Here is a 14,341-nt window from a genome sequence, read left to right on the forward strand (position 1 = left end):
CTCCGGTCTGCTGCGGCAGGAGGCCCGTGACCAGCCTGAGCCAGAGCTGCCTCACTCCCTGGTCACAGAGGGCATGCCCTTCTACATGGGGAGGGGGCTTGGGGGGCGGTGGAGGCCGTCAGCATCAGCCCCCTTCCTCCACCTCCTGCCCATGCAGGGACCCTCCTACCCCGGTACCCAATCCTAGCCAACTTCCCCTGGAGGATTCCCAATGTGATAAAACATCTTTAAACTTAAATTCTGATAGCAACTTAAAAAAAAAATTCACAGCTCTGAAATTAAGTTTAGAAATAATTTTTTTGGTGGTGAGGGGGCGGGTTGGACCCTGTGGCTTTGTAGGATCCTAGTTCCCTGACCCAAGGCTCTTGGCAGTGAGAGCAAGGCGTCCTAACCATTGGTTCCCTAGAGGGTTCCTAGAAATAACCACTTTCCTGTAACAGTGGTCCTCCAGAGAAGAGCTGGAAAGAGTCCAGGGAGACTTTCATCAGAGCCCCCATCTTCCACATCCCCCGCATCGGGTGGTCCAGCCAACAGTGAGGGTCGAGGACAAACCAGCAAGCGTGACAGGCCTACGTGTCTTACACTGTGTTCTCGGCACTTAGGCAACACCTGCTGAACCGGGGGCACAGCTCCAAACACAGTGGGAACCAAGAAAGGGACGACAGGCTGGCTTTGTTCCTAAATAGCCTGGAAGACAGACAGCTCTCGTGGGACACGCCTCAAAGGCTTGTGGGCGATCCCAAAGCAGCCGATCAACAAACGGCACATTGTAAGCGCAAACCCACACCCGGCGTTGACAAGGAAGAGCTCCAAGAGCAGGAAGCCTCTGCAAAACTAGGCGAGAGAGATGGTGCTCTCCCAGGGGGCAGCACAATAAAGTCCGGAGGGCGATGCAGGCTCGGAGGCCGGGCGGCGAGCCCTGCAGGAGGGTGCAAATGTGGACGCAGACGGCTCGCGCGTGGGTCTCCCTGGGAAGACGGCCCCCAGGAGAGCCTGGGCCCACATGCGGGGTCCTCCCGTACCTGAGTTTACCAGCTGCTGCTCCATCACTCCACAGCCCAGGACCTCCAGCCATTCCCCGTGGAAGTTGATCTCCATCTCGAAGGAGGGATGAGTGAAGGGGAAGTAGCAGTCCACCCATCTGATGTCCAGTCCTGCAAAGACGCCGGAGAAAAGCAGACACGGAGTGTTACAGGCAGTCTTGCCTTTCCCGTGATCAAATCTGCTAATGACAGATTAGCTGATAACACTGAAAGACTATTTTCTGAGTAAAATAAATAGCAAATAAATTAATTTGCAACACTTTAGGGGGAGGCAATAAATCTTAACACTTGTGAAAAGCTAAGCACATCTTTTCCAATATGAGAAACACTTTGTGTAGCTCCAGGACCCTCTGAAACCCAATCAATCACCTGTCAGCCCTGTGGCCACCTGGCAGAGGAGAGACTTAGGTCAAGATCACAGGAAAGGGGGCTTCCCAGGTGGGCTAGTGGTAAAGAACTCGCCTGCCAATGCAGGAGACACAAGACATGCATGAGATGTGAGTTTGATCCCTGGGTCGGGAAGATCCTTTGGAGGAGGAAATGGCAACCCAGTCCAGTATTCTTGCCCGGAGGATCCCATGGACAGAGGAGCCTGGCAGACTATAGTCCACAGGTTTGCAAACAGTCGGACGTGACTGAAGCAACTTAATGCACGCACGGGAAAGCAGGTCATTCTGCTAGTTTCTATAAAAGCAAACGACATCCAAATCAGACCCACGGCCCTCTACGCTGCATCTGTACCAAGCGGCAGACAGGCCTTTTTCCATATTTCTCAATATTGCTCCGCTCTAATAGCTTTCTTAAAAAATTTTTTGAGTAAGTAATATATTCACACGGTTCAAAACCGAAACACTGTAAAAAGAATACATTTCCCTGTATAAACAGGCCATGAGTGAAAAAACATTCTAAGTTTGCGACTGGAGTTAAGTAAACTTACCGTGGCGACCCTTTTGCAATATACACCTATATCCAATCATTCCGTCATATACTAACACAATGCTCTATGTCAGCTGCATCAATCAAACTGAAATAAAAATAAGGCACTGTGTACAAGTCTCACTGGCATACTGGTTCCTGGCTCCTCTGCCCCTTGAATCCCACTGGGTAAACTTCCAGGGTTTCCTTTTTATTAACAGATGTGAGCAAACACACGCATGCACCTCTCGTTTCCCTCCTTCCCTACACAGAAACACCACGTCATCCCACACCAAGCTTCTCTCATGCAGTGACACGGAGACCCACCCCCGACCCTCCGTGTCTGGCCCCAGAAGCATGGGTGGGTCCCCCGTGCGCAGAGAGAGCGACCACAGACGCGTGACCGAATCCAGCGCCACCACCCCAAGCTGAGGCCCTCAGGCAAGTTCCTTCAGTTCTCCCTGCCTTGATCTTGGTCAAAATAAGAACGACATTCATCTCGAAGTGTTTTGGTGACAAGTTATTAAGTGTGTAAAAAACTTAAACACTCAATGGGTGATTTTCGACCGGCATGTCACTGCAAATCAGACCGCGACCTAAACTCTCTGGGGTTTTCATAAAAATATGAAGGAAAAGAAACGTTCCTAAAGCGCACACTGAGGTCACTGACGTCCATTGCTTATTTGCTACAGCGCTACTTACACGAGACGGTTCACGGCCTCCTTCAACTCGGCCTTTAAGCTGAGGACAGGCGGCCAACACGGCACGATCGTCACCCCTGCTCCCGTCTCACGGACGCAGGAGCCGTGCCAGCTTATACCTCTCCTCGACGTTTACAGTCAGAAAACGCCGAGATGAGAATTCTGCACCAGATGGTGGGCAGCACGGCCCTCCGCTGCCCTCCCCTGGGCAGACCGTGGAGACGGACCCCGCTCGGCTTCCAGGCCAAGCGCCCCCAGCCAAGAGCGCACCGTCAGCCTCCGGTTCCCCACATACCAGGACAGGCATGATAGAACAGAGAAAACCGCAAAGGCCGGCTGCGATCAAAACGAGAGAAATACTTCCCCTGGACAGAAACAGGCCGGGAAAGCAAAGGGGCAGAGAGGGCAAAGCTCTGTGTTGCTGGGCTCGGGGTCCGCAATCGGGAGAGACGCCAGGAGCTCGCCCCCTGCAGGAACACACGCTGCTGGCTTGGGATCCAAGCGAGGCCAGAGGCCTGCGGTCAAACGCTGGGACGGCAGGGGCTCCCTGCTGGCGAGAGAAGGGGACCGAAGCCATCACCAAGCACGCCTGGGGCTGCAGCTCTGAAGAGCTGTAGGCTTGGAGAGAGCCGAGCCCTAGGTGCGTCCCCATCAGAGCTGTGAGTGCATCTGAGAGGCCCCCGAACCTCTGCTGGACTGAAGGTCCAGAGAGCTCGGGGCCTGGGGCTGGCATGCAGTCCCTGGGAACTGGGGAGCGGGGCAGTGAAGCGGAAGGGAGCAGCGGGCTGGGGCCCAAAGGTTGGGCCTTCAGGTTCCGGCCACAGCTGGCCTTTGGATGCGGACAGCCCTGGGAAGGGCATGCCCTTGGGCGAGGAGCCACTGCTATGGCTACTCTGAGACAGACACGACTCGCCCACAGCTAGGTCCCAGGATGGGCAGTGGGGAGTGCCTCTCACAGACAATGCCGAGCCTGCTGGGCTCTGACACAGAGATGCGACTGGTCCACAGCAATGCATCCAGCCAGCAGCAGGGGATCACAGTCCGTCTCTCCTTCAAATGTGTTCGTCTAAACTGTCTAGTTTAGCTGGGGGGCCCGTGCTTCCTACAGGGAAATGTCAGCCTTCAGCAGGGAGACAGGCTGGAAGCCTGGAAGGACAGAAAGTGAGACCAAAATGTGAGGAATCCTCCGCCCTACCTGAGCTGCTCTTAAAGAAACCATCTGCTACAGACAGCACAAGATGGAGGGAAACAATTTAGCAAAGTTAAAAAAATGTCAGTGAATTCCATGAGCATAAAAGCTGTCTGCAGGTTATTTTCTCTCTTTCCAATTCTAAACGGATAACCTCTCTTATAACAGCCTTAGGACGCTGGTGCAATTGAAATGTTAGCAGAAAATAATCAACTGCTTTGGCGAGTGGGGGAAAAAAACAACAACCCTGAAACTAAAGCAGCTGTAATAACAACAAACTGCCACAAGGAAATAGTATGTTGTAATTTTTAATTTTGTTTTTCAAGAACAAAGGAACACAACACTAATAATTTAAAACGGTAAAAAAAAACTTGGACCATAAAAATAAATTAAAAAAGAGTTGTTGAATAATTGTGAGGCCTGCCCAGGCAGCTCCTGATCATCAGCTGATTAAAGAAGGGCTAAATCTGAAGTTTCTGAGTGCTCTTTGGTGCCTGAAATGCACCTGAAGATGCTGTTGTGGGCAGGGCTCTAACCAGAGCAGCTACAGGGGAGTCAGAGCTACAGAGTCATGGCAACACCCAGGAGGAGGCCCCCTTTTTTTTTTCAACATCATGGCTTTGGGAAACATCAGTGTCAGAAATAATACTGAAATGACTTCTTTCTCCCCTTTCAAAAGAGCTAACATCTTAACACAGGCTCGGAAGTAAAAATTAGGGGACTCAAAGCAAAAGAGTCAATCGCTCAGTCGTGTCTGACTCCTTGCGACCCCGTGGACTGTAGCTCACGGGCTCCTCTGTCCGTGGGATTTCCCAAGCAAGAATGCTGGACTGGGTAGCTATTCCCTTCTCCAGGGGATCCTCCCAACCCAGGGATGAAACGTGGACTTCCTGCACTGCAAGCAGATTCTTGGCCATCTGAGCCTCTAGGAAAGCACAAGGAGGCTCAAGCCGGGCCTCAGGCTACCCTGGAGCCGTGTGGCTACTTGGTTCTCCATAGCTCCGTGTCTGGGCTCCCGAACCTTTAAGACTGTAGATGACAGTCACACCTATGTCACAGATGTAGGTCAGAACAAAGAAACTCCGTGTGAGAGCTTAGTGCAGCATCGGACACTGTTAACTACTATCTCTCCCTGTCATCATCACTACTACGGCTATTATTACTCTAAACCAGGGGCACCAACCTCCAGGGGAGGATCGGTACCTCCCGTCAGATGAGTGGCAGCATTAGATTAGAAATAAAGCGCACAAGAGATGTGATGCGCTTGAATCATCCCCAAACCACCCCCCGCCCCTGCCTAGTCTGTGGAAAAACTGTCTTCTACAAAACCCGTCCCCAGTACCAAAAAGGCTGGGGACCGCCGCTCTAAAAGACGTCCAGATGGCTTGTACCCAGAAGGTTTACTGAGACATTTCTCAGCAACTAGCAACCCTACCCCAAATAAAACAACTAAATGACCCCCTGAAACACGTCAAGTCAGAGCGTGGCATGTCCCTTCAGCCAGGTCCCAGGGAGCTGCAAACACACCCCCCTGAGCGCCGTGAGGGCACACAGCCCGCCCCCTGTAACACAGCCCCTCACTCTTCAAGTTCACAGCATCAGCCTGGCGGGGCAAAGATGCACCAGGCTGGGCGAGGCTGGGCAGATGAGGCGTACGGGAGGATTTTGGAGGTGTTCAGCAACTGTGTGAATGGGGTTAAGGATGATCGCAGGGCTGGAAGGAAAGAAAAAATAAACGGCTTTTTCACAGACCAACTTCAGTGCCAAGGACAAGACGCGCTCTCTGAGCAGGTGGATACTTTATTGCCACTCTACTACTTTGCTGACTCTGGTCTCATGAACAAAAAAGTAAGTGTGAAGATTTATGAAACAGTAAGTCCGATCTGTCTTAAATCTAAAACCTAAAAGTCTAAGCCAGTAGCATTTTAAAAATAAATGTTTGCCTGAAATAGAGATGCTATAACTTCATTGCTGTTTCAAAACTTGAGATTCTTAATTCTTGGCCATGGGCATAAGAGGTGTATGAGAAAACTCATATACTGCGGGAATGGTCTTTTATAAAGAAAACAGCTAACTGGACACTTTCACCTCAACGCTCAGTTTTGAAAGCTATTCATATAGAAATGTAAAGAATAATGAGACAAAGGAAAGTTCAAGGCTACATTCAGAGGAATGCATATCCTCAGGACCCCTGGGAACATCTTTATAACATATACAAGGTCTGGCAGTGTGCATGCTTGTTTAATTACCTGCTGGAGCCCAGAAAGACTTTTAGGGCACCATCAATGCCAGTCTGAACTTCTGTGCGGTTGTCTGGCATAAGTTTACATCTCATCTTACTAGGCAAAACAAAGACAGGCCAACGTAACTATTGTTCTTTGATTGTACAGCCCCATTTTGATTGCCTTCATTTTCCTGCCCTTCCTTATTCCTTTTTCACATATTTACACATGCATTTAATATCTCTTTAAAGGGCCCTTGTTCACATATGTTATCTCACTTTATTCTCATGGGAAACAGTACTATTGATTATCTTGGGCTTTAAAAATACTAAGACCTAAAGCACTAAATGACTAGTTCAAGATTTCAGAGCAAGAGGAGCAAAGAGAACTTAAGTGTAACTTTTCTGGTTCCATGCGGCCATCTCCACGTGGCCGCATTTTTCTTCTTTCCAGTCCTTCACGTGGTCCAGCTCGATGCTCGCTCTCAGTGACTAAGGCAGCTCAGACGTCCCCCACTCGGAGCTCTCCTGGCTGGACTCCGGAGGAGCCGCCTTTCCTACGCGCTTCCTTGGCACTCGGGCCTCCCCAGGAGGGGACTTCACACTCCCAGCTGCACAGACTGGGACTGTGTCTCTTGCACCCAGTAGGGGGACGCCTGCAGCACGGTGGAAATCCAGCAGAGTGAAACCCCCCGAGGGAGCTCAGAGGAGCGCAGAAGAGGCCGCGCCCCGGAGTTCAGCACAGACTCCAGGAGGGTTCCTGGCTGGAGGACACTGGAGGTGAAATCAGAGGATAAGTGAGAATTACCCAGGTGGAGGGGCCAGGAGAGTAAGCAAGAGGAGGGGGGCAAAAGGAATGAAAAATTACAAAGAAGTAGCAGAAACACAAATGCTAGCTGTTAGAGAAAGGAAGCCATCTGCTAGTTCAGAACCCCTCAGTCATCCGCGTAACTGCAAGGCAGCTTCCTAACCTCACAAGGGGTTTCCTTGGTGGCTCGGCGGTCAAGAATCCGAATTCACCTGTACAGGAGACACAGGTCCAATCCCTGGGCTGGATTGAGAAGATCCCCTGGAAAAGGAAATAGCAACCCACTCCAGTATTCTTGCCTGGAGAATCCCATGGACAGAGAGCCTGGTGGGGGCCCATGGGGTCAGAAAAAGAATTGGACATGACTTAGCAACTAACAGCAACAACAAATCTCACAAATGAGGGATCGTGTGACGACAGAAACATGTAGCAGGATATAAATGAGGAGGGCTTAAAACCAATTTTCTTCATAGGTTGAGAACAGAAAAATCGAGATGATCCTGAACTTTTTTGTAAAGCGACTTGAGACAGACTACTATCTCCCTAAAATGTTAGAACGGTTGCTATTCAGTAGCTCAGTCGTGTCCGACTCTTTGCGACCCCACGCACTGCATTTAGCACGCCAGGCCTCCCTGTCCTCCACCATCTCCCGGAGCGTGCTCCAACTCATGTCCATTGAGCCAGTGATGCCATCCAACCATCTCATCCTCTGTCCTCCCCTTCTCCTCCCGCCTTCAGTCTTTCCCAGAATCAGGGTCTTTTCCAGTGAGTCAGTTCTTTGCATCAGCAACCAAAGTATCACGACTTCACATCAGTCGTTCCAATTCAGGGCTGATTTCCATTAGGATGGACTGCTTGCATCTCCTTGTATTCAAGGAGATATTAGAATTCCTTTACCATTACTTGCCTCGAAAATGCCCTGAACAGCACAATCCATCTCCCTGTATTATTCCAGTGTTAACTGGATTATATTACTGCTAAAAATATCACAATTCCTATCTTTTATCATGAAAGTGAAGAGAAGCTGGCTATAAAAAGATTTTTGCATCAGCAATCTCCATCTGAAACCTGCCTCACAATTACATTACACCATTTTAACACGAAGTATTCCAAACAAAGAGACAGAAAGAGAAGACGGCAAACATCTACACACTCGCTATTCAGTTTTATCAAATCATCACATTTTGTCACATTTAACTTCATTTCCTTTTTGTTTTAGCAGAACCCTATGAACACACTTGAAAGCCTGGTTTGGACCTTCTCCGTAATACCACTCTCTGCCTCCGAGAAAAAGACACTAGCATGAAACTGATGTACTTTTAAAAAATATATATATGTCTATAAACAATATATGGGGTTATTAGTGGGTTCTTAAATAGTACATGAACAGTCAAGACATTTGAAGAAACCTTAGCTTAATAAATCTTAATCAGACTCTTTTTAACCGCATATTTGAGCTCACACAGAAGTAGGGAAGGCTAGAGGTAGGGAAAGTGAGGCGCACAGGAGGAGCGAGCGAGTGAGCAAGCAGCCAAGCTTCCCAGGGGGACAGCGCTGCACATGGCTGGTAAGGCCCAGGCTGTGTGCTGTAGACCAGGCTTATATCTGGCTGTTGGGTTTTCATCTTTCTCACATATGCAGAGCGACTCAGGGCGGCTCAGGTAGCTTTCACTGCTTCTCCTGATTACTCATCACACTGAGCATCTCTTCACATGTTCAGGAGTCATTCTGCTAATAACCACGTCACCTGTTGCCTTCAGGATCACCCGCTTCTCTCACAGGTTGCTTTTTCCTTGTTCCTTTGGAAGAGTTACTTATGTAACTGAATGTTTATTTGACAAATCACTCCTGTCCTATTGGACTGGCTAAACTTTCAGCACTGGCCGCCTCGGAGCTCAAGCAGTTTTCATGTGCCACTGGACAGCTCAGCGGCTCCCGAGAAAGCGGAAATTCACCTCAAATGATCCAGCCATTGTACTCCTGGGCACTTAACAAAAAGAAATGAAGGCATTAGTCCAGACAAAGACGTGTTCGTGAATATGCACGGATTTACCTGTAACAGCAAAAGAACTGGAGACAACCCCAGTGTCTCTCAGCGGAAGGACAGGCAACGGCAGGATGGAACACTGCTCACCAGAAAAGAAGGCACGAGCTACTGACGTTACGCTACAACACGGATCAATCCGCAAATAACCGCACTACGCGAGACATGCCGGCGGGGGGGTGGGGAGAACACATCACAGGACTCACCCACGTAACCTGGAAGGAGCAAACGAACCAGCAGTGACAGGAAGCAGATTCTGGTTGCCCGGGGTGAGGAGATACAGGAAACGCACGAAGGCGAGTCCACCAGGCATCAGAGGAGACCTGGGGGGGTGACGGACCCACTGACTAGCTTGATGCTACTAGTGGTTTCACGGGTGTACACAAATGCCGAGATATAAAACCGTGTAAATATGTTGTTTATTGCATACAAACGTAGCTGATATACACTCTAGACATATACATCCAGTTTACTCTTTGTCGATCGCACTTCAATAAAGAACTTGTTCTTTTAAGAAGCTCACAAGAGTACGAGAATAAAAGAGGATCCTAACCACGCAGGGCTTCTGGTGTCTAAACATTTTTTAAATGCAGATCCCAGGGGTTTCCCTGGTGGCTCAGTGGTAAAGAGCCCGCCTGCCTCTGTGGGACACATGGGTTTGATCCCTGATCTGGGAAGACGCCACCTGTCAAGGGAGCAGCTGAGCCCGTGAGCCGCAACTCCTGAGCCCCCGGGCTGCAGCTAACTGCCGAGCGCCTGAGCCCGAGAGCCTGTGCTCCACAACCGGAGAAGGCATGGCAATGGAAGCCAGCCCACACAGGGCAGCAGAGGGGCTGCCGCTCACCGCAACGGGAGAAAGCCTGCACAGCACAAAGGCCCGCAGAGCCGGCAGTCATTAATTAATGAACAAAATCTTTAAAAAATTTAGGTCATAATTAAGAACAATCTCCCCTTTTCTTTATGTCTTTATACAAACAGACAAAAATACTATCTCAACTAAATCAGAAAGAGTTGGAGGGGAAAGGGAAATGTTAAAATTTCTCAGAGAAAGCATGAAGATCAAGTGATTAAAGTGAGAATCCACATCTTTAAGCACTGTCTCCCTCCAGGAAGCCGTTGGTAGTTTGCTGCTGACAGTGGTGATCAGTATGTCAGAGTGTAAAACCTTCCGCTGGGCTCGCTCACACAGTTAAGAATCCTGCCCCATCGATCAGGGCTGACCAGTGATACTATATTAATATTCCGACATTAATCAGCCTGCTCACTTCCTCTCCATTGATGAGACTGATCTCAATTCATTACCATTCTTATCAAAAGCTGTAATCATTTTTCTTTCTCCAGCTAATTCCATTTTCATATCCTCCTGCTCCTCGCATGGAATGAACCAGGAAATCCATAAGCTCTATCTCACAAAGGACTGAAACCATTAACTACAACTTAGCCCAAAAACTCTAGACACAAGTAGGCTTAATGATTTCAGGAAGATGACAACTCTCGAATATTTAAGCCCCCAAAGACAAAGGTATTTAGTACCTACCGTCTCCAAAGATATGTGTCATAAGCTGGGTAAGTGTTTGCTTGAGGTCAAACTCGACCAGCTTCGTGGCCTCCAGCGTGTGTGTCTCTTGCTTATGGGCAGAGCGGGAACTCTGTTCAAAAAGCTGCAGGTTTTCTCCATCTTTTATGCCAGCAAATAACTGTAAACCAAGAGGAATAATGCAAGTAAATAAAAACAGTATCTTCACCAGTCCACATCAAAAACCACAATGTGGAAACGAAACTCAGCAAGTCTTATCATCAGTGAACACACTGAAATTGACATTCACTCGGTATCAGCGTTGATCAAGGCCCTGTGCCACATGTAATAGACAGTCTTTAGGGAATTAAAGACACCGTTCTGATCGTGCTGATCACCTCTTTTCCTTTTGCACCAACTTATTCACACGCCATTTCCTTACAAGATACATGACCCTCCGTGCTACTGGAAATACCAGTGAACCGGGTTTGCACTGTCCTTACAACGTGACCTGAGACCAGGTAAGAGAGGACAGTCTAGGCATGAAGTCCTGTGAAACCTCTGAGGCTGGATGCGCCCCGGACTTGTTGCCCTGTGACCCCAAAGGCCAGGACAAGGCTGGAAATGTGTTTCTGCCATTTACTGTCCAATAAGCTATAAAAAATTCGGGTTTCCCTGGTAGCTCAGCTGGTAAAGAATCTGCCTGCAATGTGGGAGACCTGGGTTCAATCCCTGGGTTGGGAAGATCCCCTGGAGAAGGGAACAGCTACCCACTCCAGTATTCTGGCCGGGAGAATTCCATGGACATGTACAGTGCATGGGGTCGCAAAGAGTCGGACACAACTGAGAGACTTTCACTTTCAAACTCCAAAAAGTGATACAGGAGCTAAGCTTCAGGGAGTGGTTCAAAAAGTGGGGATGAAAAGAGACTTTATGATAATTAAATAAAATAATGCAGAAGCACAGAATCCCTGGCACATTGCAGTGACTAAATACACTGTCTTCACAATCACCAATCACTAATCACAGCTGTCACCAGTCCGAAGTTGCTTAGCCACTGTATAAAATGCTCCCGTCTTTAACAACAAAGCAGGTCTTCACCCGGGAGGGAGACGGATTCAAGACGGAGGCGACCGAGCGCAAGCTGAGGAGGGGAGGGAAGACGGGGCTAGCGAGGGCCGGGAGACCTAAAACCAGTGCCCGAAGGGGCGAGTGTTCCAGTCCGAGGAGTGTCCTGGCAGATCTGATCGGAGACCACGGAAAAGCGGTTCAAATGTGCACTCAATTTGAAACCACGGTTTTCGAAAAGCATGGTTACAATGGCAGAGAAAGGGGCAAAAGATGGTAAAAGATATTTTTTGGGCCATTAGGTAAGGAGGCGTAAAAGAAACGAAAGAGAAAGTCTAGTGCTTCACAAAATAAAACAAACCTTAAAAATGAGAGGCTTCATAAAACCATTCCCCACCTCCCTCTAAAACAAAAAAATCCCACTAAAGAGTCCGCACTTTGCTACACTAACAGAAGAGGGCACCAGAGAGCTGCAAAACCTTCAACCAAAAATCCACAAAAAGGAACAGAAATAATTCTACAGCACTATAGAAAATTACCGCGAAAGAGTCTTTAAAAATTTAAAACCCAGTCAAAACAGCTCAACTGATGACCCTCTTCCCCAATAAAAGAAATCCAAGAAGTGAAAGAAAAGTGTAAGATGATACTTGACATTAAATGTGCTCAAGCAAGCATTTGGGGATATAAATAATTGCTTGATGTTCAGAACAAACATGAACAAAAACCAGAGAACTGTGAACTCAAGAAAGAAACAGAAGGGAAAGAAAATCATCTCAGAACTGAACTCTAAATCACAAGATGCACAAGGACTGATTCAGTGAAGACTTAACGAGAAGACCTGACGAGAAACAAGGGAATAACCAAGAAAATGACAAAGAGACAAAGAATCCGGGAGAAGGTAGCAGAAATGGAAGACAGGCAAAGAAGAAATAACACGTATGTAACTGGAGTCGGCAGAGAGGGAAAACATAACAGGGAAGCAGAATACACGTGAACCAGGTGGAGAAGGACACGGCACCCACTCCAGCCCTCTTGCCTGGAGAATCCCAGGGATGGGGAGCCGGGCGGGCTGCCGTCTATGGGGTCGCACGGAGTCGGACACGACTGGAGCGACTCAGCAGCAGCAGCAGCAGCAGGTAAGACGGTACCTGAAGGACCAAATGAAAGACGCGTCCCAGCAGAAGCATTAGACCTCAGCCATGAAAGAATCCTCAAGGTCTCCAGGCAAAAAGATCAAACGTCTTAGAAAGGCAAAGCCACCCACCTCGCATCAGACTTCCAAAACAGCATACAAACAATGAATGGTGAAGCCACATATTCAAACAACTCAATTAAAAAAAAAAAAATACACGGACCAAGAATTTTACACTCCGCAACGCTGGGCTTTCAGTACCAGATCCATAGTAAGAGCTTTAAACATACGAAAGCATAGGGAATTTCTTACTAATGAACTCTTTTTTCTATATGTCACGACAAAATAGAAATAGTGTAACCCACAAGTGGAAGAAGAGAGAGTGGCAGTGGAATAAACTCACTGGTTTAATGGCCGAAAACTCCATAGAAAAATGGGAGAAATGCATGAACAGATAATTCACCGAAAAAGAAAAGAAAACGACCCTTAAACCCGTGAAAAGGTGTTCAGACAGAGAAGTGCAAACTGAAACAACAATGACACTTTGTTTTTCAGCTACTGCATTGGTGGAGATTAAAGAGCAAGACAACACTCTTTTGGTGAGGCCTGGGAAAAGAAGAACTCTCACACACTGCGGATGGAAGTGAAAACTGGCAGGACCATCCTGGAGGTAAATTGGGCAGTACCCAGCCAAACTACGTTTGTATTCCTCTCCTGACCTAATTCTTCTACTTCTGGCTATCTACCCTGAATACACCTCCAGAATTAATATATACCTAACAAGGTCTTCACCGTAGCATTATTTAAAATTACAAAGCACTGAAAAACAAAGAAATGTCCACACACAAAAAGAGAGAAGGTGAATAAACCATGGACTATGCATACAGTACTCCAATACTCTGGCCACCTGATGTGAAGAACTGACTCGCTGGAAAAAGACCCTGATGCTGGGAGGGATCGGGGCAGGAGGAGAAGGGGACGACCGAGCGTGAGATGGTTGGATGGCATCCCCGACTCAATGCGCATGAGTTTGAGTAAACTCCGGGAGTTGGTGATGGACAGGAAGGCCTGGCGTGTTGCAGTCCATGGGGTCTCAAATAGTCGGACACGACCGAGCGACTGAACTGACTGATCCATACAGTGGAGTACTTAAAAGACATACTATTAATTAAAATATGAGGATGACCACTCTGAAATGATATGTGGTCTATCATCAAATTCCACCCCTACTAGAACTATCAAGCCCCACTATGTGGAAAAAGCAATTTTACTATGGTACTTTTCATGCAAGAAAGAAGAGAAAATACTACAATATACGTGAATCTGAGAATTCCCTGGCAGTCCAGCTGTTAGGACTCTGCGCTTTCACTGCTGAGGGTCCAGGTTTGATCCCTGATTGGGGAACTAAGATCGCACAAGCCGCTTGGTGTGGCCAAAGAATATTTAAATAAATATATTCTATGTAAGTGACTATATATAATATCTATATAATGAACCTGTTCATTCGCATAAAACAAAAATAAACAAACACCCCTGGAATGACAAAACAGAAATGAGACTGGCTGCCTACTAGAAAGCGGAATGGAACAGACTGCAGGGTGAAAGGAACCGCGAAAGGCGGAGCGAAGAGGAGGCGGCGGGAAGGGGGCGGAGACAGGAGGGGCCCTTCTTTAAGGAAGATTGTTTATACAGTTCTGACTTTTG

At 48.0% G+C, this 14,341-nt stretch overlaps 1 protein-coding gene across 9 annotated transcripts in view; it reads right to left on the reverse strand.

Moving 5' to 3' along the window:
- The window catches only part of FARS2 (phenylalanyl-tRNA synthetase 2, mitochondrial), a 315,728-nt gene that overhangs the window by 214,586 nt on the left and 86,801 nt on the right, over nt 1–14,341 (reverse strand). For all 9 annotated transcript variants that reach the window (XM_060403794.1, XM_027958611.3, XM_042237128.2 and 6 more), the window contains 2 exons: nt 10,459–10,618; nt 1,023–1,154 (listed from right to left, as the gene is read on the reverse strand). In XM_060403794.1, the coding sequence (XP_060259777.1) occupies nt 1,023–1,154; nt 10,459–10,618 (292 nt within the window). The remainder of the gene's footprint in view (nt 1–1,022; nt 1,155–10,458; nt 10,619–14,341) is intronic.

Source organism: Ovis aries, chromosome 20, assembly GCF_016772045.2.
Source record: "Ovis aries strain OAR_USU_Benz2616 breed Rambouillet chromosome 20, ARS-UI_Ramb_v3.0, whole genome shotgun sequence".
In the NCBI taxonomy this organism is placed as follows: Eukaryota; Metazoa; Chordata; class Mammalia; order Artiodactyla; family Bovidae; genus Ovis; species Ovis aries.